This window comes from Alligator mississippiensis, chromosome 14, assembly GCF_030867095.1.
Source record: "Alligator mississippiensis isolate rAllMis1 chromosome 14, rAllMis1, whole genome shotgun sequence".
NCBI classification, from domain to species: domain Eukaryota; kingdom Metazoa; phylum Chordata; order Crocodylia; family Alligatoridae; genus Alligator; species Alligator mississippiensis.
In genome coordinates this window covers 16,434,485-16,455,593 of record NC_081837.1, presented here as the reverse complement: position 1 = coordinate 16,455,593, position 21,109 = coordinate 16,434,485, and the positions used below count along the sequence as shown (strand labels likewise).

The 21,109-nt window shown below is 48.8% G+C and overlaps 1 protein-coding gene across 5 annotated transcripts in view; it reads right to left on the bottom strand.

Annotated features, from left to right (window-relative positions):
* The window catches only part of SH2B2 (SH2B adaptor protein 2), a 74,999-nt gene that overhangs the window by 28,635 nt on the left and 25,255 nt on the right, over positions 1-21,109 (bottom strand). For 4 of the 5 annotated variants that reach the window (XM_059717659.1, XM_059717661.1, XM_059717663.1 and 1 more), the window contains exons 2-3: positions 12,118-13,005; positions 1,715-1,816 (exon numbers count right to left, since the gene is read on the bottom strand). In XM_059717659.1, the coding sequence (XP_059573642.1) occupies positions 1,715-1,816; positions 12,118-12,978 (963 nt within the window). In that variant the 5' untranslated portion in view covers positions 12,979-13,005. Of the gene's footprint in view, positions 1-1,714; positions 1,817-12,117; positions 13,006-20,139; positions 20,682-21,109 lie in introns of those variants that run through there. The other variant, XM_059717660.1, reaches the window with a different exon arrangement.

Sequence of the window (21,109 nt, the reverse complement as noted above, 5' to 3'; positions counted from 1 at the left end):
TTACGGGATTCTAAGATGAGATTCTCCGCCTCCCCACCCCCGGCCATGTAACATGGATAAAAAGCATTTCACAATTGAATAAGAGGGGGTGGGGGTAGACAGCTGCTGTGGCTCAGGTTCCATCCTGTACCCAGGGTTAGGGCCCTGGCCGCAGCTGCTGCCTGCCCCTCCGCCACCTCTGTACCCAACCATCTCCTCCCTACAGCCTCTTCCACCGTCTCTTCCCCCCATGCACCCTCTGCTCCACACCTGCTCCTCGCCCTTCCCCTCCTTGTGTTTTCTCTGTCCAAGCTGAAGCCTAGGACACTGAGCATGGCCAGTCCCCTAGCAGCATCACGCAGCTGCTATGAGGGCTGGGCTGGGGCCAGGCTCATTGCCCCAGACTAGAATGGGGATGGAGCAAGGACAAGGGGGGTGGGGGGAAGGAGGAAGGGAGGAGCAGAGACTGGGGAAAAGGGGCAGGAGAGGGAGCAGAGAGGGAAGTGGGGACCTGAGGTGTTGGGGGGAGGCGGCAGGAGGCAGAGGTGGCAAGGGGACAGGCACAAGCAGGGGACCAGCAGCTTGATCCCCCCATGCTACCTGCTGCCCCACTGCCTGCCCCTTGCAGCAGTAGGGGTATGAATTAAAGATGACCCTCCAATAATTAGATTCTATATGTGGAAAATTATAACTAATTTATAATTTTTCCATGTACAGAATCTAATTATTGGGGGGTTGTCTTTAATTCAGGATCATCTTAAATTTGAGTAAATATGATAGACAAACCCGTATGAAAATTGAGAGTTCTTTAGGAAGAGCTTAGTAGACAGCCAAACACATGAGTCTACACCATCAAGAGAAACTAAAGCAAGGTGGCACCTCGGGGACTAACAAGTTCAGAGTGGCAGGAGCTTTTACAGGGAACAACCCACTTCATTGGGTAGTGGATGGAGAGAGTAAAGTTGTTAATAATGTTGAAGAAAACAATTTTGGTGAAACGGCTCTTTAATTCAGCAGGGGAAGGCAGAACATGAATCTAGCTGATGGCACCTGACGCCAGGTGGGTTTGGCTCAAACATTGGACACAGATTCTTAACAGCGAGGGCAATTTGGCCTTGCAGCAGACTCCCAGGGAGAATGGCAGAGGTTCCAGCTCTCGATGGGCTCATACCAAGGTTGAGTGCCTTGGTGGAAGTGGCACCTTTGCCAAACACTGCTGTACTGAGCTACTAAATTGTGCTTGTAACGGCGTGAAATGTAAGGGCCCGTGAGAGACAGAGAATTAGACCCACTGATCTAATGGCCCCTGCTGGCCCTAAAGTCTTTAAATCCACTGGAGTGCAAATCTAAGTGCTGTCCATTTTCCCCATCTCTCTCAGGTCTCTCTTTAAGCACATCTCAGAGGCCAGGCCCCAGTTACATGACACTACAATTCTGTATCCATGCCATGCAGCAATCTTTTGAGGGTGAACTGAAGCACCAAAGGCTCTTTTGGAACCTGCAAGCAAACAGTTCTGAGCAGCTGGTGGTGTCAGGCACAATCAATTGCTGCCAGGGAGGGGGATACCCATCATGAATACACAACACCCTTCCTCTCCCAGGCCCCTCCCTGTGGGACTGGAGGGCAGCAGCTGCCATCTGGGTAGAATCACTGGCTGCTGAGATGGGGAGGGGAAGAGAAGCCTGGGATGTTGCTGGATCCAGTACAAATCTCAATGCATCCAGGGTGCTTTACCTTCAGGACAAAAGTGTTGTCTTTGTCTGGCATTTCTAGAGGCATTGTCGTCCGGACTTCGATGATGGCTGAAAGCGGGATGCTGACCTTCGGCTTCGAAGCCTGGAAAATAAAGGAATAGCATGCATGTGATAAGGTTCTCTAAAGAGACTGTACAGCCCAGCTCTCAGCAACACAGGATCTCTCCCTTGCCTGTTTAGTTATTAAAAAAAAAGACTTCCCTCAGGAGCCTGCTAACTCCAAGATCTTTTAATTAAACTGAGAGATGCCCCAGTGGAAGATGGAGGCATTCCTGTGTTTCACTGCCAATCTGCTTCCTTATGTGACTGTGTGCTGATATTCCAGCTCTGCCAACAACATTTATTTCTCTCCTTTCAAAATGCTCTCTTTATTAAGATGCACTGGAAAGAAATAAGGCTATCTGATGGAGAAAGAGTTCAGTATGCACAAAAGGAGCAGTTGCGTGGGGATGTGACAGCTATGAAAAGAGCCAGGCTTATCTAGAACAGAGAGAGGCATTTCAATAGGTAAGTTAAGATGTGCTGCTCTTATCTATGCTAGGGAATTGAGTTAAAAAAAACAACAAAAAAAAACAAACCCAAAAAAACCCCCCACCAAACCCGAAATCTCATTGAGGCTATTGTTTGCTCATCCACACCAGTAGGAGCCTTAGTGCAGAACGCTTTTGTAGTGTCCAGCTTTGCCTACAGCAGGGGTCAGCAACGCTTCAGGAGCAGTGGGCCAAGTTACCCAGCTCAGTTTGTGTTGAGATGTGCCTTCTGACTTGCCTGCCACTGGTGCTACCCTGCTTCTCCCCATCACCTGGTGGTGGGGGTAGATCCAGAGTGGCGGGTGCTCACTGGTGCAGTTCCACCCTGCTTTGATTCCTTGTTCACCCAAATTTGAAAACTAGCTGCCTGGGAGGAGCTCCAGCATTTCTATTCAGGCAGCAGTGAGGAAGTCCGTTGACTGCATAGTTCATTATAATCTACCCGATTCCTTCTGAACTCTTCATTCCATAGGTGTTAACCACCTTCTTTCCTTTTTAATGGTCTTGATGTTGCGCTTATCAGGCTAGTCTGCCTTCTGTAATTCTGCTGTCTGGTAGCTGCTCCTGGTAATGTAGCTCCTATATTAAAGACCTGCAGACTATTTTTAAGACTAGCTAAAAACAGTGCCTTGGGTCTGGGAACTTGAATTCAAGTGACAACTCAGGAGTGGAAATAGCATCCAGTGCTTCACTAAAAGTTATGTCAAGATTCTCAAGAAGGCTCGATTGTTTTATGCATGAAAAAAAATAAGTGTACAAATGTACATTTACTAATAACACAACTAATGAAACAACATTTCTTGATTAAACAGGAGTTTGTTGTGTTTTTATACATGATATAGCAAATTAAATGCATGTTCCAATAGTAATATTTGTTTTTGTTTCAATCTTAAACGGAAGAACGCAGCACTGGGCCCCTAGCATACTGGTAAAGCTTCTACTTTTTTTTTTTTTTTAACTGGAGAAAATTGTTGCATTATATGTGATGAGGCACCACACCATTTGCACCCCTGTTTTCAAAACTCTAGATCAGCCCATGCCAGTGGCAACAGCCTCTCACTACCACATGGGCGAAGCTCTCCGATGCCAAAACACTGCAGAAGCCTTTGCTTTGCAGACTGGATAGAAGGGCTCCACAAGCCAGATCTGGCTCACAGGCTGTAGGTTTACCTCCCCCTGTCCTAAAGCGTACCAGAGTCTCTTCTTCCAATCCAGTTCCTCAACTCGTAGAAACTGGTGCGGCCCCTCTGGACTCTGTCAGTGGAGTCACGCTGATTGAAGTCAACCAGAATATCCTGATTGAGCCTCCATGTCGGCATAGCTGGACCGACAGTAGCCTCAGTGGGAATCTTCTGCTAAACTCCTTTATATAGACCGGGGCAGGCAATTACTTTTGCCCACAGGCCACATAGGCAGTTCCAGGAGCTGCTGTAGGCCAGTCAGCACCCCTTGCCCTCTCTCTCCCAACCTCGCAATAGCCCCATGCACCACCACCAACAGTGCACAGACCCTAGCCTGGGCTGCCTTTCTAGACAGCCCAAGCAGCAACGGCTACTTCTGGCTGCCACCGTTGCTGGCCCCAGCCCCATGGTACTTGCAGGGACCTGTCCCAACCTGGCCTGCCCCACGCCTGCTCCAGACTCAGCCCAGCAGAGCAGACCAGTTCCGGACCAGTGGAACCAGTGCACAGCCCCGAGCTGGCCCACCCTGCACCTGTTCTGGACTCACCCGCCCATGCTAAGCAGCTGCAGCAGCACTGGCAGCCAGGCAGAAACTATTGCATAGCGTGGGGAAAAAGCACCCCCCACATTGCCGCTGCTGGGCCCTTCTTACTGCAGCCGCCTGGAGCCTGTTCCCAGGCTGCCCTGATGTTCCTCTGGACTGCTACTGCTGCCCCACTGCAGCAGTAGAGAAGCAGCGGGGCAGCCTGGGAACGGGCTCTGGGTGGATGCCACAAGAAGGGCCTGGCGGGGGGGGGGAACAAAAAACACTTTTCCTCCCTGTGCTGAGCAGCAGTTTCTGTCCAGCCATCACCACTGCTACTTAGCACGAGCAGGAGGTCCAGAGCAGACGTGGGGTGGGCCAGGTCAGTGCTGTGCACAGTCCTACTGGTCTGGAGCTGGTCTGCTCTGCTGGGCTAAGTCCTGAGCAGGCGTGGGGCAGGCCAGGGTTGGGGCTGTGTGCATGGGTCCCTGCCAGTACCACAGCGCTGGGGCCAGCAGCCAGAAGGAGCCACCACTGCCTGGGTTGCCTAGAAAGGCTGTCCAGCTGCAGAGCCGCCCCAACCCTGCTGCGTGTCCAGGTGGTGGCAAGACTGGCTGACAGTGCCTGCGCCAGGCAGGACCAAGGGGCCCACCATGGGCCAGACAAAGACCCTCCAAAGGCTACATCTGGACCACAGGCCATATTTTGCCCATCTCTGATACAGACAGAGCCACAATCCTTCCCCCGGTCCCCAGGCCTACAACAGGTTTATAAACCTCAGTGAGGCTATGTCCGCGCTACAGCAGGGAGTAGGGAATCTGGAGCTCGCTTCAAACCACATTAACGTGAGCCAATTTACTCTGCTCTCCCCACCCCCAAGATTTCCACAGGAACCCTAACCTGGCCCCTACAATTAAGCAAAGGTTTTCTCTAATTGTAGATCAAACAGTGAACAGTCACCAAAGCTGCACACTGGAATTTGAAGCAAGCAGACAGGAGTAGAATGCAATTTAATCATCAGAAAACATGAGGGTTATCCCAAGCGGCTTCAGCCTCCCTTAATGGTGGAAGCAGGATTGTGACGCACAATCTTGCAGGTTAGTAAAAAAAGGACCTTAGCTCATTTTGTACACCACTGTTGCTGGGAAACAGGAACAGAGGCTGCCTTTCCCCTCCCCCTAAGTTTTCATTCAAGTAGGCCAGCGAGTTCCAGCTCAGGAGTTTCTAACGAAGCTAGCTCTGTTGCAAGACTCCTGCTGAGTTACGGGTCTTTTTTCCCCCCCTTAAATTTCGTATCTCAGCCAAATTAGCCAAATCGGTTCTGAATTCTATAGATTGAGCAGAGCTGTTGTTCAAGTCTGTGTGGCACAGCCACGGGCAAGCATCCTGCTTCCCTGACTCTTCAGCCTGGGGCTTCAGATACTCCCAAATCCATGGCAGGCATCCTATGTTCAAGGCCCAAGCCCACAGACCTTGGAGTTCAGATGCCCACAAGTCTCGCTTGCCCTTCGCCAAAATGCCGAAGCAGCAAGCTAGGGAGAAATCCCCCAACTCCATAAAATAGGTGTGCAGCAGAGATCCTCCCTCTGGGTGGCTATAGTAAACTCTCACAGTGGGGTCTGCTTGCAGGGCACTGGACAGATCTCCACCCTAACCACACAATGCTATTCAAGGTGATCTCAGTCTACAAGAGGCTTGATCCTTAGTCCATGAGAGCGGCTCAGCTCCTGCTTACTCCTGGTGTCTCCCCTGCCAGGTGCAAGCTGTCTGAATTAAGGGTCTGATCTCTGGAGTGCAGGCAGAGACCACAGAAATCAATGGCTGCTGTAGGCACTAGCCACTGCCCAAAATCATGTTTGGTGCGAGGCAATGAATTTGCAGAAGCTGCAGGGTGGGGGTGGAGGGTTATTTTTAACTGGAGGGGATCAGAAAGGAGGAAGCAGCTGCTTAAAGGAAAGAAAACGTGACATCAGCTCTTGGGGGGAGGGGGGTAAGGAAGAAGGAGTCCTGTTCTGATCTGGTCCTTCTCAGGAACAGCAGCTAAAGGCTAAGAGAAGAAACCTTCTTTGAGACCCCAGTAATGCAAACATTTGTGGGGCACAGAAGCAATCCCACAGAGGTCAGCAGAAATTTATTCACTGGCTTAGGTGTTGGTGGGATCAGGTCTAAAGAAAGATTTCCACACTGTATTGAGGGCTCATCACAGGATGAAACGGGACAGAAAAGGGAGTTGCTTTAAAGCAATGAAAATAGTAGTGTCTAACCAAACGAAAAGATGGGGGTTGCCATGGACTTTGAGCACAACGTTGAACTTGCCTTTGCTTTATCAGTCACTAGTGCTCATGAGATGACAAACCTCTAACCCTGTTGGAAAGTAATATATCCACTAGGCTCTAGAGAGTTTCACACAAAGAAGTCCTAATTTTGTAAGGCCTCTACAAAAACAGTTGTACACTTCTGTGCCCTCACTCGAACAGACATCTCAGGTGTTTCCTCCTAGCTGTGAACAGAGCCCAGGGCTGACAGTCCAGCACCACCTTAAGTGAGAGTTGAGAAGTAGAAATACGGGAACGTTTGCCAAATGAAAAAGACGATGGTGGTATGGAAAGAAACTTAAATGAAAGACTTTAAGCGGGTGTAATGATAATGAATAATAGACGACGAGACTATTTTCATAAAAGCCTTGACAAGATCCTTTTAAAGATTGATTTTTTAAAAGAGGGAAAATAAAATTTACCTTCAAAAGCCTCATGGCCAACTATTAAACGTTTGAAGAGCAGTTACTATTCCAGCTTAATCTGTGTTTATTGCCATTTTGGGCTGCCACAGACTCACACGTGATGGTCTCACATGAGCTGGAGCCAAATGGGCACCTTTCGTGGATGAACTTCCGAGAAACTGCGAAAGAGGAAACAGCAACTCCAGAGAAGAAGGAAGGGGGCTGGGGGGAAGGTAACTCAGCTAAAATAGATAAATCCTATTGCTGTAGCTCTGGCTCTCTAGGGGACATTAGAAAGGTTAGAAGTCAGTGAATGGAAACAAGATATTTTACTTGTTTGATGACACTCAGAATGGTTTCACCCTAATGGATTTTCCATGTGTACTGCTCTAGTACATACACGGGTGTTTTTCCTCCAGCTCAATTTCAGACTAATACACTGTGAGCAACAGTTCCTTTAGCTGAATAAGATATTGGAGTCCAATATAAATTGTGTACACTGTACACAAATACTTGCATGTACACACACTTCAATTTACAAGGAATACAAGTTAAGCCCTAAACATAGATTTAATATTGTAAATCAACAGAAGAAGGGGATAAAAGAAAAACTATTAATGGATTAGACCCTAACTATAAATTTGGCCTAATGGGAATAGAAATATTTTTGTTTTTTGATTAACTACATGCATAGACATGCACACACATACAGAGGTCTCTTTTTGTTGAATTTAAACTTTCCATTGCCAAGTTATTAGCCCCAATATAACAGTATTATGGGACTTAGGTAAAGCTCAGTGAGATGTGTAGAAAGATGCCCAACACCCTCAAGGGAATTTGGATCAGGACTTTGTGCAGAGTGGTCCTAGCAGAGGACAATGCTGAAATCTCTCTCTTTAGCACTGAACTACTTTTTTAGGCTAGGTAAAGACAAGGCAGAATTGATCTAAGTTGCACAGTTTTCTGTAAACAGCATAGTTTAGGGGCACAGACAGAAGTGACAATTTTCACCCAATACTGCCATAGAAAGATATGATATGCAGTTGATAGATGTAACCAAACACAAGCACACAGCTGCAAACCGCTTCAAAAATGGCCAATTGGGTGAAAATCTGAACCCTCATTGCATGAGGGCAGTGGTGACAACACCGGTGTACCCTGCCAGGCCACGCTCCCCGTTTAGCTGGCAGGCAGGGGGGCAGGCAGGAGCACCAGTGCCCCCACTGTGAGTGCCGGCTGGGGAGCAAAGCCACCAGCAAAAGCGACCACGCTGCTTTTTGGTGAGCAAGATTGGCCACCAGGGGACAACCCCCCCACCCTGACTCAAGAGGCACCACTCACCCATGCACGAGGGGTCAGATGAACACATTACGAACAGAGCATCTTCTGTAACTTCTGTCTGTGCTGCCTGCCAGCCTTGAGCTGTTTTCAGAATAGGAGGGGGAGAAAGGGAGCAGAAGGAGTTCGGTCTGGGGGTGGGAAGGCTCCAGTACACCCACTCCACTCTTCCACGCTAGCTGGGAAACCCCTGGATCCAGCTTCCTCATCTCCCTTTCCCCACTCCCATTCTGGACCAGGGACAGGCTGGGAGAGAGGAGGGGCCATTGCTATGGGAACTTGGCTGCAGGCTGGAACCCTCCCCCTGGAACCAACAGTGAACTTCTGTTTGGTCCTGGGGATCACTGCAACTCCCAACACTTCCTGCACAGCGTTCTCAGTTACAGCAGGGAGCTGCACCTTAGATCAGCAGCAAACAGAACATACATTCACCCTTCGGTGGGGTGGGGGGGCAAATCTTAGACTAGTTTCTGCCATTTCTAAATCAGTCTGTGTGCACCGAACTTGCTATGGGTTACAGGTTTCTGATCACTTATACTGGTAAAAAGTGTAATGTCTATCCCTGGCCTTAGGGAATAGAGGCGTTGGTGGTTGTGAGACAGTGAAATTCTTTATTTATTTATTTTTTAAATCCGTAACTATAAAAAAAGGGAAACAAATCAAATTGTATACAGAACTGCCGGTCCGTACATAGACTAACTGCTGATTGAGATTTACATTAAGCAGAAAGTTTAAAATGCCAGAGGAGAGTAAGACCGGGGGTGACAAAATATAGCCATCTTACATTTCTTTAGCTCCATTCATCCCAGGAGGTACCACAGCACTTCATAGACTTGCTCACTGCTATACAAAAACCACCTCATTCACCTCTGCATGCAACCACTGCTGGAGCAAAGCATAGGGGCCATTTAACAGCACACAGGGACATTCCACAACGCTTTTGCAAAAGAAATAGTTAATACTTTTAGTTAAGCTAAAAAGTCCCATACTGCTTAGGTAGGCAGGCTTGGGTTTGTCTAGGACTTTGGAGGCAGTATTATTATTGCTGTAAACATTGTCCTAGGATTTTTAGTAGCTTTGGCTGTCATATGCAAGATAACACTTCCAACAGGATAGAGTCTTTTGCCACTATACCAGGGTCTCGACTCACTGCTGCTTGGGGAAGTGAGGGCAAACAGCATGCCATGTACGTTGTTATCACCACCTACCTGAGCCATATGATTCTTAGGAGTCTCCCATGGCAAAGGCTACTGCTAGCCAGGTGTATGAACCATCTTTTCAGGGTGATAACACTAAAATTGGGCAAGGAGACCGTGTGCAACCTTGCTAAATTAAGGCAGGTTTTTGTGGCCTGGGCTCCATTTCATCTAAACTGCAAGATTTCTTAGGTAAAATGTTTGAGCACCATCTCAGAGAGACAGACTAGCATTGCTGTACCATAGGAAAAGGATTAGGTCCCTGCGAAGCGGCTAGTATTCGCTTTGGATTCAGATGCAGCCGATTCGTGGGACAGTGATTTGATTCAGTGATTCGAATCACTGTCCTGATTTAATTTGGCCAAATCTGATTAGGAGACTCAACAGCAGCCGAATCTCCGAATCAGCCAGGCCAGGCCCATCCCCCGCCCCTCTCCCAGCCCGGCAATGGCTGCCCCAGCTCCCAGCACTTGGGGAAAAAAGGGCCCTGGCTCAGTAGGCGCTGCACGAGCCCACCCCACCCTGCTCCCTTCATGGGTGCCCCACACAGGCCAGTTCCAGCCCTTTAAGGAAAAAAAAAAACCTGAAGAAACCCCAGGACTCACTGCTCCTGCCAGCAGGGGCAATCCCCACTACCCCCCACCACACGGGGGGCTCTGCACAAGCCCCTGAAGCCCCGAGACTGCACCAGGAGTGGGGAGTCTGGGGGCTTTTCTCAGCTTTTTTTTTTTTTTTCTTAAAGGGCCACAGCCCTGGCAGGTGGGACACCCATGGGGGAGCTCATGTAGAGCTCCCCATACAGTGTGGGGCAGTGGGGATTGCTCCCCGCTCAGCAGCACCCGGTGAGAACCAGGGCTTTTTTTTTTCTTTAAAGTACTGAGCTGGGGTGAGCAGGGGCAGCAAGGGGGGGCCGGGGGAGCAGGCAGGGTTCAGGGGGGCATCAAGGTGGCTGGCAGGGGTCCCCCCATGGTCCCCTCCCCTGCCCCTAGTACCTACCAGCTCCGAGTGACTGCAGCCCCCTGCTGCAGCCACCGGGGATTACCTGAATCAAAGCTCTCTGAATCTTTGGCATTGATCTGGACCTTTAAATTAGTCCCCTGATTCAATTCGGAGATTCAGCCACTGAATCGGGCCAAATCTCCTCTGAATCGAATCGGCACCTGAAACGTCTCACAGCCTTAATAACAATGAATTCTGTTCTATTCCCCTATTTTTACAACCTCGTGATACCACTGAGCACATGTAATAATCAAACTATAAGCAAGTTCATTGTCAAAAGACAGCACAAGTTAAGCTGAAATTAGGGACAGACTAAGGAAATGGTGTCCAGATCTGGAAAACAGGTTGGCCTACGTGTCTGAAGCCAGATCAAGGGGAGCAGGCAAGCTCAACACCATCAATCTCACAAGTTTCCAATCTTGTGAGACCTTAGTCCAGAATGACCAAAGGCTCACAAGACTGGAGAGTTACTGAGAGATTTCAGTGGACCCTGAACTGGTGCTGGGAATGGAGACCCAGGATCTAATAGGAGGGAAAAAGCCCTAATAGGATCTTAGCTCGTATCTAGTAGAAATCCACTGCCCTTAGGACAGGAAGGACAAAGTGCAGGAGGGACACTTAGTTCTTCTTTACCAAGTTTCAAGAAGAGGTTAAACATCAGAGCCAGAGGCACTGAAGCCACACCCTGCCTTTACATCTTGGAAACCCCCTGTCTGAGGCCAGGTAGAGATGTCCCAAACCCTCTGCAGACCCCACCCCAAAATACATGAGCGATATTGCTAATGGGCTGAGAGCACAGAACAGCTCACAGCCCTCGTGAGCTAATTTTACATCCTTGCCAGCAAGCCAGTGAGTGGCCAAGTGGTTTTTGTGAGCAGCACCCAATAAAATTCTCATTAGCCTCACAGCTAATGGGCAGAGAGATATGGGGACTCAATATCAGCTCCTGTGAACTAACATTTAATCAGCAGAAATGAATTGTTACCTGGGGCTAGAGGAGGGATCTATCTATCTATCGCAGGTTAACAGCTCCTAGAGAGCCATTCATCTGTGTAGTGCCAGAGCTTGTGACTTCAGGCCCGCACGCTGTGACCTGCAGCCAGCCTGAGCAGACAGTAACGCAATATTGCCCCTTTCTACAGTAACAGGGAAGGGAAGGGTCTCTGGTTCCCTTGCTTGCTCTGGTACATGTCCCCTCATTAGCCTTAGCCTCTCATTCACTGTAATTGTCCTCCTGCGAGGTAAGAGACTGCTTCTAGTTCCCAAATGGAGAAAATGAAGCCCAATTGTGAAGCAACTTCCCCAAACTCAGATAAAGAGTCTGTGATACAGAAGGAATAAATCCCCAGGTCTCAAGTGCCAGGCTAATGCTCTAACCATGGGGTCACCATCCCATCAGCATGGATGTAAGAACTAGCTTCAAGGTAGATCTTCCACTCAGGAATAAGGCACTGGTGACTGTTTAAGACTTTGCTCAAAACCTTGAAGACGATAGTGAGCTGGAAGTGTGGGCATCAGGGAGCCTCAACTGGCAGTGGCACAGAGTGTCAAAAAACTTAGAGAAGAGTCAGGTGCAAAAAAAAAAAATAAGCATAAACACTGAATTATGCTTCACCCTGCTGGGACATTTAGGACCTGGAGGCAGAGGCTTAAAATAGACCAGCTGAAACAATAAAGGAGAAAAACCTGTCAGCATCATACCACCCCAGCAGAAAGCTGAAAAACTGACTCAGCCATGTGGAACTCTAATGAAGTGCAGCCTGGAGACATATCACCAAGGGTCTGTGGGGCAAGAAGCATTACCGCTATAAAGCTGCATGCTGCAGACTAAGCAGGTATGATCAAGCCAATTAAGATGGATAGGAAGAGTCTTCCCAATGAACCTTTGAGGACTTACCTTTGGCGGTACGTAGAACTCCAGCAAAAACCTCTCCCCCTCCATCTTCACTGCTTTCCTTAACATCAGCCGACACTTCTGCCACTGAGAGCTACCCACGCAGTTCGTGTCATCTGCAACCATGTAGCGGAGGGTGCCCTCCCTCTGAATGTCCACCAATTCCACCTTGGAAGATTGCACCTTCGACAGCCGCAGCTTGTGCGTCCACTTCTCCCTGGTGTCGTTATGCTCCTTGTTCCCAGAAGGGCAGTGCTCTTTGTCTGACCTCCTGCTGCTCTGTGTAGCCTCTATGCCTGGCTCTGGAGAAGATTTCCTGTGCCACATCTCCTTCATACCATCCACCACACACAAGCTCATGTTCCTCAAGGAGAAGCCTTTCTTGAACTTCGGCTTGGAGGTAGCATGTACAGACACGTCCTCTGAGCTGCGAGAGTGGCCATAGGAAGAAACTTTGTGTGCTTGAGCCTGCTGCGACTGGCTCAGATACCTGCTGGAGCTGACTGGGTTGTCCATGCTGTCCAAGGATTCTGTGGAGGTCTCCTCTTTCCGCTGTATGATGTCTCTCCCATAAGGCATGTGGCAGTTCTGCAGCCCCACAAAGGGCACGATGTTGTATTTGGTCGGGGAGTCAGACACAAACACCCTGCTGACCTCCAAGCTGAAGATGTCCAAGAAATTGGCAGCAAAGTGATGGGAAAAGGAGGTCTCGGCCCCGGGGGTGTCGTAGTGGGGATTCTCCTTCAGGAACTGGCAGAACTTCTGAGCAAAGTCCACTGCAGCCGCCTGGGCATGGAGCTCACAGAATTCCCTCCAGTCAGGAAGCTGGGAGGAAGATTCTTGGCAAAGGGCATCACCATTCATGACTGTCCCATTCCACCTACCAGCAAACTGTGGAGGCAAGCAGAAAAGAAGGTCAGTGAGAGTTCATATACGGGACTGAAAGCATGCACGTGTGCCTGCAATGCACACATGCATGCACAGGGCACTGCAGAATTACCCAGGACAGAGGAAATCGGTGAGAAAAACAAACTCACCCTTAAGTCCCTACAGCGGACCACAGTGTACAAAGAACATGTAAACCTATGGATAGTACAACCATATTGCTCCCCTGATAATCACCTCACTTCAGTCTCTCAAATAGTGATGGCATCTGCTACAAAGTCAGTGTGGACTATGGAAGAAGGCAAAGCCCTATTCGGATGACAAGGGAAGCCCCAGTCAGTACATGCGTGACTTCTCCCCCCAAACCAAAAAAACCCAGCCTTTTCTTTTGCTTTCAGCCCCTGGCCCTTCCATGCAGGTGCCATGCTGATGCTGGAGTTGGTGAGGTGAACATCACACCACCCATACAAGCCTGAGCCTTCTGGATTTCACTCCCAATCTCAGGATTTTACACAGATTTGAACACCTAGCCAAGCATTGAAAAGACCAGAAATAGCTGTGCCCCCTCCCCCCAATCAAAGCAAACTGCAAGGGGCTTCTGTAGCAGTCTGTGCTCCATCATAGGGTCACTATTTTGGCTTGGACATCAAGGTGCAAATAATGGAGAGCAAGGTCGGAATAATTAACTGGAGAGATTGCTCCTATGGCGGACAAGTAATTCAGGTCACAGGCCTGTGTAATTGCCTTCTGCAGCCATTGATCAGAAGGTGGATTTGTGTATTTAACTCCACAAATCCCTCCTGAGGAGGGATAACACCCGATTCACACAACCTGCCAGTGCATATTTACAGCCCCATCACTAGCATCTGTCCTATAGCAGTGCCTAGAGCAGTGGTTTTCAACCTATTTGCCACAGTGGGCTATACTTGCAGGTTTCGATGTGTTATGTGGGCCACATCCCACAGCTGCCAGCCCTATGGGACCTGGGCCAGGATCTTGTGGCGATGGCAGTGTGGGGCTGGGGGCCAAACTGTAATTTGCTCCCCACATGCCCCTGCCTGTGGAACCGGTGCCCACCGCAGGGCCATGCAGGCAGTGGACCGTGGCTCTGCCCCAGACCCTGGCCCCAAGCTGTCACTGCTTCAAGATCCTAGGTCTCCCTAGTCCCACCCACTCATCTCTCTTGCTCCCGCTGGCCGATGGCCCCATCCCAGCCACTTGCGCAGGTCCTGCCCTCAGCAGTGGGTTTGGGGTGCCCAGGCAGCGGGGCTGGGTCCAGTGGCAGCAGCCAGAAAGAGCCACCACCACTGGGGCTGCCAGGGAATGGAGTCTGGCCACCACACCACATGAGCCCCACTGTGCGCCAGGGGGTGGCAGGACCAGCCACACATGCCACAACCTGGGATGCCCCCTGCGCCTGGGCTAGGTGGGACTGAGGGACCTGCCACGGGTTGGATAAAATATCCTCAGCAGGCCAGGTCTGGCCCGCGGGCCACATTTTGCTCACCCTCATGTTATAGTCATTTGGCCCCTCCCACACATCTTTCAGCACCTTTCACTGCAGCCTTCTTCAGAGAGAGACAGCAAGAATGAGAGTGGCCACTTCCCATCACCAATGAAGGGTTCTTTCAAAATGCCCTGCAGTGATCAAGTTTACAGTGGAAACAGGAGCTATTGAGTGTCAGGCTTCTTCTGTGACCGGAGGTAACCTTTCAAGCTGATGCAGCAAGAAGAGAGGCAGAAACCTCTGTGATATAGTCTATGAGATGAAAGGAGAGAAGGGATATATTTTGGGATGGACTTCCAAGTTTATGCAAGGATTAGCAGAGCTGCTAATGCAACCTTGTGCCCCCCCCCCTGCTGAGATGGTGCACAAGATTAGCTCTCAGGCCCAGGAGTCAGGACTGCTGGGTTCTCCCACACTTTACACAAATTTGGGCAAGTCACCATCTCTGTGGTTACAGGTAAACTACCCAATTCCAAACGTGCCCTGCATCTGCCACTGAAAGAAGGCAAGAGGCCCAAGCAGAGAATCTGGCTTTAAACTCACGGCCTTTTCCAAAGCTCATGAATCCACAGTTCTCAGTTACAGTCAGTGCAGCAGGAATTCATAGATATTAATGCTACACTGGGAAACCAATCCAGCCAGGGATGAGGGGGAAGGGCAAGGGAGGCTGATGTTGATCATTATTGATGGGAGGGATGAACGGTGTCAAGGACAGTCAGTGTCACATGGGAACTGCAGTGAGGCCCAATAGAGAATACAGGGTCCACCCAGCCCCTCACAATAGCAAAGGGACAGGACTAGATAGATTTTGAAGTTGCTTCCTGCCTCAAGCTGAAGACAGGGAGCCTAAAAATATTTGGTCTAACCCACCTAAAGGCAATTTGGGGCAGGAGACTGCATCCAGCCGCTGTTTCCAGTGTAGAAATACTAGCAAGGAACGAATGCGGCGCTTAGAGGATAGTTAACCCTGACTCCCCTAACTGGGAGGTGGCTAAGTGCTGCTCTGGCACTGCAAGCAGCGGTCAAAGAATTCATTTTCATTATGCCACAGGCTCTCCTCCGGTTCTTCATTAGCAGGGTCTGCAACACAGAAACATCCCACATAACAGCTGTAACTCGTGGCCAAGTGTAGGGGAGAAAGGGTACGTGCACATTTGCATGGAAGCTGCTTTAAGTACTGCAAATGGCATGGTACCTTCTCTGCAGGTGTGTTAGCTGCTCCACAGCTGTGCACATCTGGCTTACAGCTGCTGCAGCGTCCATTAGACTGCCAGCAATGTAAAGGCAGATTTTAACGTGCAAGATAAAGGGAAAGGCTCTTTTGGCATAAACCCTGTTCCACAACAAATCAGATTTGCAAGTCTCCCTACCCATAAGTAGCCATCCATGTAAGGTTAAGTGGGGTGTGTGCAGACCTTCAGTTTATGCAGGCACCTTGACCTTAAGAGAATGAATGGTCAGTCAGGGAAACATTCAGTCTTTCACACTTTTCAATTCTGTATCAGGGGCTCAAATTTCTTGCTATATATTAAGCTTTGGGAGGCTCTTATTTAAGTTGATTGTTTCATGGTGCCCACTGTTTAGATGGAAAGACAGAAGCTCAGAGATGGGGGAGGAGGTCATGTCCAAAGGTCTCCTGGCTGCAGAGTTGGAAACAAAAGCCAGGAAGCAATTAGCATGAAGACTCAAACTCTGGTCCCCAGAGCTGCCAACAGACCAGCTTCATTTGATAGCTCAATGCTGGGTTTGGGGGTGGAAGATAGGGGTCCTTCTTACATATGAAGTGTTCTGCACTAGGAAAAGGAGGGCAGAGCCCTGCACAAGGCTGCATTCATTTACAGAACATGCATTAGAGACCAAAGCAGCTGGGCATTATTCCACAGTAACACCCCTTCCCCTTCTACCCCCAAGAAAGAAGCTACCACCATGCAGAGAGAAGAACAAGGGAAAGAGTCAATAGGACCTCAGTTCAGTTGCCAGGTAGATTATCAAAATATTCCATGTACTCTTGAATGAGTTACATCAACCTGCTGAGGACTGAATTATTCATTTCCTTGGCCCAGTTTGAGACATCACTGCTCATTTTTGGAGGTAGCAGACACGCAAACAGTTTTACTTAGCTGAGATGCTCCTGCCTAGCAGGCTGCTCACTGCTGGCTGTCAGCTTGGGATCCACACTTACACACCGCAAATCTTCACAAAAGGCACAGAGCTCATTGCTGAGCAACAGCAGGGCTGGCTCATTAGTTAGGGTGTGGGGACAGCAGTTCTGTATCCAGCTGACAAAGACCTGCCCTGGGAGGAAGGCAGGTATCATGGTCCAGGCAGGGGACTGCAACACCAAAGTTCCAGGTTCAATGCCTCCTCGCATCACAGCCGGCTGGAGTGGCTTGAGCAAGCTACTTCACCTGTTTCTCTGCCGTTTAAGCTACAAGGTCTTTGGGGCAAACAGTCTTTTGCTATGGGGGTTACTGTAATATAAACAATAAATCCTATGGCATAAACCCCCCCCCCCAAAAAACCCAAAAACCTGTAGGTGAACTAAATGTACCTCAGTAAAAATCAGCAAGAGGCAGAAGAGGAAGGGAGTTTGGTGAGCTCATATTCCTAGGAGAGTCTTCAACATCCTACATAAACACTGAGCATCATCCCCTCCACTGGCAGCAACTAAAGAACCTTGCTTCACAGAAGAGGGCCCTCCATGCCAGAGTTGCAGGGGTGAGGCAGGGCTGGGGAAGCTTTGCAACATGTCATCTATGCTGTACCCGTGGGCAAGATGCTCTTACAGCAAAGCATCATTCATTCAGCTTTGCCCCCCAACTTAGCAGGTCCTCAGAGGAAGTCACTCAGTTGTTCCCTGACTGTTATGGGCAGGATAGGCAGGACAGTCACTTATCTCACTGAGGGACGGCGGGCTGATAAGGAAGTCCAGTTTATGCCCATCTGCAAGGCGCTCTGAGCTCTCCCAATGCAAGGCACTGTACCAGTGCCTTGCACTGCTCCCTCTCTGAAGGATTTTGTTCTGTAAATTTGTCACATTCCCTGAAAACCATTGCTCAGGCAAAGCCATTCTGTTTCTATTTTTAAATCCATGATGAGGAATGGGAGACTTGCATCTCAGGAGCTCCACCAGCTGCAGAATGAGTCGCATGCCTGGGGTCACTGTAAGGAGCACTGCAGCTAGCTGGAAGGCCCCAAAGCCAATGCTCCCCTACCCACAACTCCAGAACAGCTACTTCAAGGCCTCTAATAAACATGCACTGAGGCTATTAATTCTTCACTCAGTCTAGTGCTACACCCTGTTTTAGAGGAGAGGTTTTACAGTAGATAGTTATGCCTAATGGTAGAGTGAGTGGGGCTGGCTAGAAACAGCATTGATTGTAGGAAAGTGTATCGACTCCTCAGAGTTGCTGACCAAGTTGGAAGAAGTTCCATTCAGAACAGTAACAGCTTCCCACAGAGGGTGGGCATAAGCAAAGGATGTCAGCAGAAATACCCTTTTTCAGGAAGCAATAAATACAACTGAGTCTTTAATTGTCTCTGTCATAAACTCCCCGCTCTGCCAGAGAGATAAGCATCGCACAGGAAAAGTTTAAAGGATTATGTTTAACCTTATCTACGGAGTGCCAAGGAGATGCCCTGACAACATAGGGCTCCTATCTGCAGAGCTAGAGGAATGGTGCCTCTCAGTAGCAGTCCATCTAAAAACAGGCCTCCGTTGGTATCTTTATACCATGCTCCTACTCAGAACATATCTGTTCCTAAAAACGAAGAACTACGGCTACTTCAGAGTGACACTAAAGGCATACCCAGCATTGCTTAGGCTCTTTGTTTCAGGCAAGTGTACTAGCACTCAGACAGCCCCTATTTAATGCAGCTATACCACCTCCCTTCTGGGATCTGATGCACAGAATGGGAGCCAGCAGGGGTAAAGAATAAAGTGTTCTATTTTAGGACTAGGTTTTTCCTAGAAGAAAAAAATATATCCTCCATTTATTCACAAAACAGGCAGATGCTGCTGCTGGGATTCACAGAAGTTTAGGGCTGGAAGGGACTGTGAAATAATTGGGTCCAGCCCCCCTGCTCTGGGCAGGAAAGACAACTGGGGTCAAATAACCCCAGCAAGGTGCACATCCAGTCTCTTTCTAAAAGATCTCCAGAGTAGGTGCCTGCACCACCCCTGCTGGGAGTCTATTCCAGAGTCTGGTCACACGAACCATGAAGTTTTTCACTATGTCCAGTCCAAAACCTTTTTCTAGGAGTTTATGACCATTGCTCCTGGTTTTCCCCTGGGGCACTTTGCTGAATAGTTTTCCACCTAGCTCCTTATGCTCACCCCTGATATATTTACCATCAAATGCCCAACAGGATTGAGCTGCCCTGACCAGACCATGCCATGCCACTAGGAGAATGGTCCAAGCAGAATCAAAGGTAAATTCCATCTCCACAACCCAGCCGATCCGTGGCCCCTCAGCAGCATTTGCTAACATGACATCAGGTTGTGCAGATGGTGGTACTGGATGTGTGATGGGGTCTCTGGGGACATGGAGCTGGACAGAAAGCCTCCCCACCTGATCTCACCTTGACCGCTGCAGAGCTGCTGCATGGCAATGAAAGCCCAACGGGAGCCAGATTTTCCAAACAGGAAGTTCTTAATTTTCCAGACAATTAGCTGCCCAGACAACTGCTGAGAGCAGAGAAGAGAGACTAGCTACAGAAATCATGGCATATACATCAGCACGAGAGAGAGATTGTTCCATCAGCTCCCATGCACCAATTTCAGCAACTGCTCATTTGATGGTAAGTTATACTACTTCCCCACCCTCACCCTTCCTTTGGAAGGCCTGCAAGATGCTGGGAAAACAGGAAGAGAAAGAGACACTTCCTATTAATGAGAGAGAGAGAGATTAGGTTTCCCTTAACATATCTATTACAAGGATGTTCTGTTTGATGTAACTGGAGAGAAAGAAAAAGAAATGCTATACTCCAGTAAAGTCCACTCACAATGCAAGGGTTGCTTGTTTGTATGCTAAAATTACTGATGTCATTCCAAACTCCAGAAAACACCTGGGATTGAGACCATTTATCATTAATAAAATCTACCCATCATGAATGATCACATTTTTACACCTGCCTGTCAAGGGGAGCTGCCTGCATTGGGATTGCATGCGTCCGAGTCCTTGAAGAGATTCAGGGGCTTTTTCTTAAGAGGAAACAGGAAGTTGGAGACCCTGTACTTCATCACTAAGAAGTTATTTTAACTCAATTCTTGAAAGAAACTTTCAAAGGTGTCCAAGAAAATTAGGGACTTAATTCATTAACATACTCAGCTCATAAGAGCCTTTGAAAACTTCATCCCCATAGTCTAGTCTTCAGGCAGTCAGGCTTGCAGGAGGGGGCGGAAAGTCAGGGGCCACCTGACTCCCAATATACTAGTTTATCGTTTTGGGTTATTCCACTTCTGCCTCATACCCTGGGAAACGCCACCTTGTCAGAAGCCATAAATTGTATTTATTTTACAATTATGAGCATGCAAAAGCATTATTGATTTCACATAAAACCACTAAGGAGTCCCTGTCTGGACGTTCCGAAGGTGATTTGCCTTCAGGATTTACTGATCCTGCCTCACTTACCGTGTGACATGGTCACGTGGCTGAGTTCTTTATGGGTCTTATTCACACGTGAGCCAGAGACTACCCTGGAATGACACGTCACAGGGAAAGCTCAGATTAGGTAGCACCAGTTTTTAACAGTATTATTCTCTCCTCTGACCCAGCCACCCCACCACAATGCTCCTGTGGCCTTCAGTACTAGGTACCAGGATCCGACATCAGCCTATGAAATCCCCAACTGGTATTTGTCACCTCCCATCTATTGTATCAGTATCATTTGGGGAAAATATCCAGAACTGATGTCAAAAGAGGCCTGGCTCTCCCTATTGTATATTGGCTGATCTCTGAACATATTGTTAGCAGATACATACATACATTATGACCGGTCGAATTTTAACCTTCATCCCCCCTTTACCATCTCATCTGCTGCCCACCTTGTGCAGAGTCTAGAGCCAGGACTCTCCAGCATCTTATCTGGTGCAGTTACAGGTCTCCGTGCTTTTATCTTTTTCCCTCCATCAACAGCACTGAATAAGGCTGACAGCTGCACTACTCCCTGTCAGGTTGATTCTCCATCAGGTAGATCCAGCTGTCAAACAGAGACCTCTTCCCACTTCCCTCTCTCCCCCCCCACCTTCACAATAAAAGGAGCTTTATCCAATGTCTAACCCACTCTTTAGTCAGCCATCCCATGGCTCACAGTCAAGGACAGATCTATTTGACAAATGATGGCCTGTTTGTTTGATGAAGTCAGTCACTTGTCTGTCTTCAGATCCATGGAACAGATCACCAAGCGGTCAGGATACTGCAAGAGGAAAAAATACCCACTGTGCTTCAAGTACGACGGGGGACATAGCTGCTGCTTGCTGTCCATGACAGCCTGCCCAGATCACCCAAGCTCTAGGGACCCCCAAGATGAAGGGAGTAGAAACACTCACTGACCATTACTTCTCCAACAGCTAGTCAGAGGCGGTCAGACGGATAGTTATGA